The sequence below is a fragment of the Morus notabilis genome, unplaced genomic scaffold (assembly GCF_000414095.1).
Source record: "Morus notabilis unplaced genomic scaffold, ASM41409v2 Scaffold454, whole genome shotgun sequence".
In the NCBI taxonomy this organism is placed as follows: Eukaryota; Viridiplantae; Streptophyta; class Magnoliopsida; order Rosales; family Moraceae; genus Morus; species Morus notabilis.
The window spans coordinates 280947-283808 of record NW_010365165.1 but is presented as its reverse complement, the minus strand read 5'-3'; the positions used below and the strand labels follow the sequence as shown (position 1 = coordinate 283808).

Here is a 2862-nt window from a genome sequence, read left to right as displayed (position 1 = left end):
TTATATCAAGATTCTTGTTTCGTTATAAACAACGGTTGAGGTCCCATTCAAATTTGATCGTAGAGCGATTTTGGGTCTCTAATTGTGTTCAGATCTCGTTATTCTTGACGGAATTCGTATCATGTCTTTTTAGCCAAAAAAAAAAAAAAAAGGGGAGTTGATCTTTGTTTTTTTAGGCAAAAAAAAAAAAAAAAAAAGAGTTGATCTTTACTTCCAGAAAATAGGCTAAAAAGTATAAGATGAATGTCACCAGATATAAATCTCACATAGAATTTTAAGATGAATGTGTTTGGTTTTGGGACCAAGCAAAAGTGAACTGCATGTGAAGCATGGAAAAGTAAAGGTAAAAAGATAAAGAAGAAAGATGGCGAATATCATAAACTCCAGGCAAGTAAAAACGACATGCGAATCTAGGATCTCATTACAACCAACTCAAAAAGAATTTAATGGCGACCACTTTTCCTCCTTCGCTACTTGATATTAAACATCTAAGAAAAATGCAACCTAACACAGTAGGAGCGGAGTGCTTCAATCAGAAACCAAGAACGATAGCCCAAAAAAATATATATTTGTATGTGATGGAGGAATAGAATCATAGAGTAAAGCACAATGAATTACATTGTACATTCTACAAATCACGTAAGGATTCAAATTGGAAGTGTTTCGTGCATGTGGGGATCAAAACGACTGTGGGTTAAAACTTCCCTTGCTCTTGCACTCCTATATTGAAGGCGCTGGTGCAGCGTCTCTGACATCTGATTGAAAAACTCTGCATCCCACCGATGAATTAACAAAGGATCCTCTGCGTAACATATGTATATGGATGTAACAGCACTTTCCACGACCACCATTGCAAGTCCCACCTGAAAATTATACACACCATAAGTTCTTTTTCCATGCTCTATATACCATACGTAGTACATTTATCTAGTGCCATATGTAACATGCTCTACATACAACAATGACGACGACGATAACAAATCTTAATCTCAATTTAATTACGGTCGGCTATATGTATTTCACTTTTTCACACAACTCTGTTAGAAATTAGACTTTTCTGAAGGCCTAAATCTAGAATGTCTTTCCTAACTACTTCGGTCCACGTGATTCATGGTATATCCCTCTCTCTTAGTATTAGGTATAAGAGTGTCCTTTCAAGCACGAGCTGGTGCTTCTAGCAGTTTACGTTAGACATGCCCATATCACCTCAAGCGACCTTCGCGCACCTTATCTTCTATTGGTGCTACACCTACTTTACTACGAATAACTTCATTCCTTATGCGATAAATTCTCATATGGCCACTCATCCATCTTAACATACGCATTTCTGTCACTCAACTTACATATATGTTCTCTTAATGACCCAACATTCACTACCACATAGCTGGACGGATTGCAGTTTTATAGAACTTTCGTTTCAACTTAGTAGGCATCTTGACATCACATAAAACTCCCGTAACATTCTTGCACTTAACACATCATGTCTTAATCCTATGTTGAATATCCTCTTCTATATATCCTTCGTATTGCACTAAAAACCTAAGGTCCCTAAACTTCCTAGAAGCCCCAATCTCCACACCATCTAAAGAAATTTCATCACTCTGATTCCCCAATCTCCACACCGTCTAAAGAAATTTCATCACTCTAATTACTTGAGTTACTAAACCTACAATGCATGTATTCAGTTTTCGTCCTACTTGACTTAAATCCCTTCGTCTCGAGAGTCTGTCTCCACAGTTTTAACTTACGGTTAGCTTCTTCCTTATATTCATCAACTAAAACTATATCGTCCCCAAAACGCAAACACCAAGGAACTTTATCTTGGATTTCTCTTATCAGCTAATCCATCACAATGGTGAAAAGATAAGGACTAAAAGCATATCCTTGATGAAGGCCAATCCAAATGGGAAACTCTGTCATGTAGCCTCCAGCAGTTCTCACACTCGTGACCATCCCATCGTACATGTACTTAATTACCTTGATATACCTCACATGCACTCCTCTCTTTTCTAACACCCACCATAAAACTTCTCTCCATACCCTATCATATGCTTTTTCTAAATCTATAAAGACCATATGTAAATCTGTCTTGACTTCTATCTGCCTTTTCTAAATTTAAGAAGAAAAATGGCTTCCGTGGTTGATCTGCCTGGCATGAAGCCAAATTGATTACCTTAGATGGTAGTTGTGGCCTTTACTCTCCATTCAATAACTCTCTCCCAAAGTTTCATAGCGTGGCTTATTAACTTTATGCTCCTATAATTGTTACAATTCAGCACGTCTCCTTCATTCTTGAAGATGGGGATAAGAAAGCTTAGTAAGCCACACAATTTCAACATCTCCCAACGCCATCCAAACCTCTACTGGAATATCATCTGGCCCACATGCCTTCCCCTTTTTCATTTTTCGTAATGCATTTTTAACTTCTGAGACTCTGATTCCTCTTGTATACATCACATTAGGTTCTCCTTGTAACCTAAGATCGTCAAACTCTATCGCATGATCATCATTATAAAGCTTCTCAAAGTAACTCCTCCACCTTTCTCTAATGTCTTTATCTTTTATCAGAACCTGATCTGTATCATCCTTAACACACCTCACTTGATTTAGATCCCAACACTTCTTTTCTCTTATCCTAGCTAGTTTATATATCCTTCTCGCCTTCTCTAGTCTCAAGTTTCCTATATACCTCATCTAAATAAGTAAAACGAGCCTTACCAACTGCTCGCTTAGCTTATTTCTTTGCTTCTTTGTACTTATTAAAAGTTTCAACATCCTTACGCTTTGGTAAATCTCTATATAAATCTCTCTTGGTCCTAATAGCGTTTTGAACTTCCTCACTCCACCACCAGGTTTCTTTCC

At 37.4% G+C, this 2862-nt stretch overlaps 1 protein-coding gene across 2 annotated transcripts in view; it reads right to left on the bottom strand.

The window, feature by feature from the left end:
• Positions 1 to 362: 362 nt before the first annotated feature.
• Positions 363 to 2862, bottom strand: part of LOC21393287 (CTL-like protein DDB_G0274487) — a 6999-nt gene continuing 4499 nt past the window's right edge. For both annotated transcript variants that reach the window (XM_024171809.1, XM_024171810.1), the window contains exon 7: positions 363 to 863. In XM_024171809.1, coding sequence (XP_024027577.1) covers positions 648 to 863 — 216 coding nt within the window. In that variant the 3' untranslated portion in view covers positions 363 to 647. The remainder of the gene's footprint in view (positions 864 to 2862) is intronic.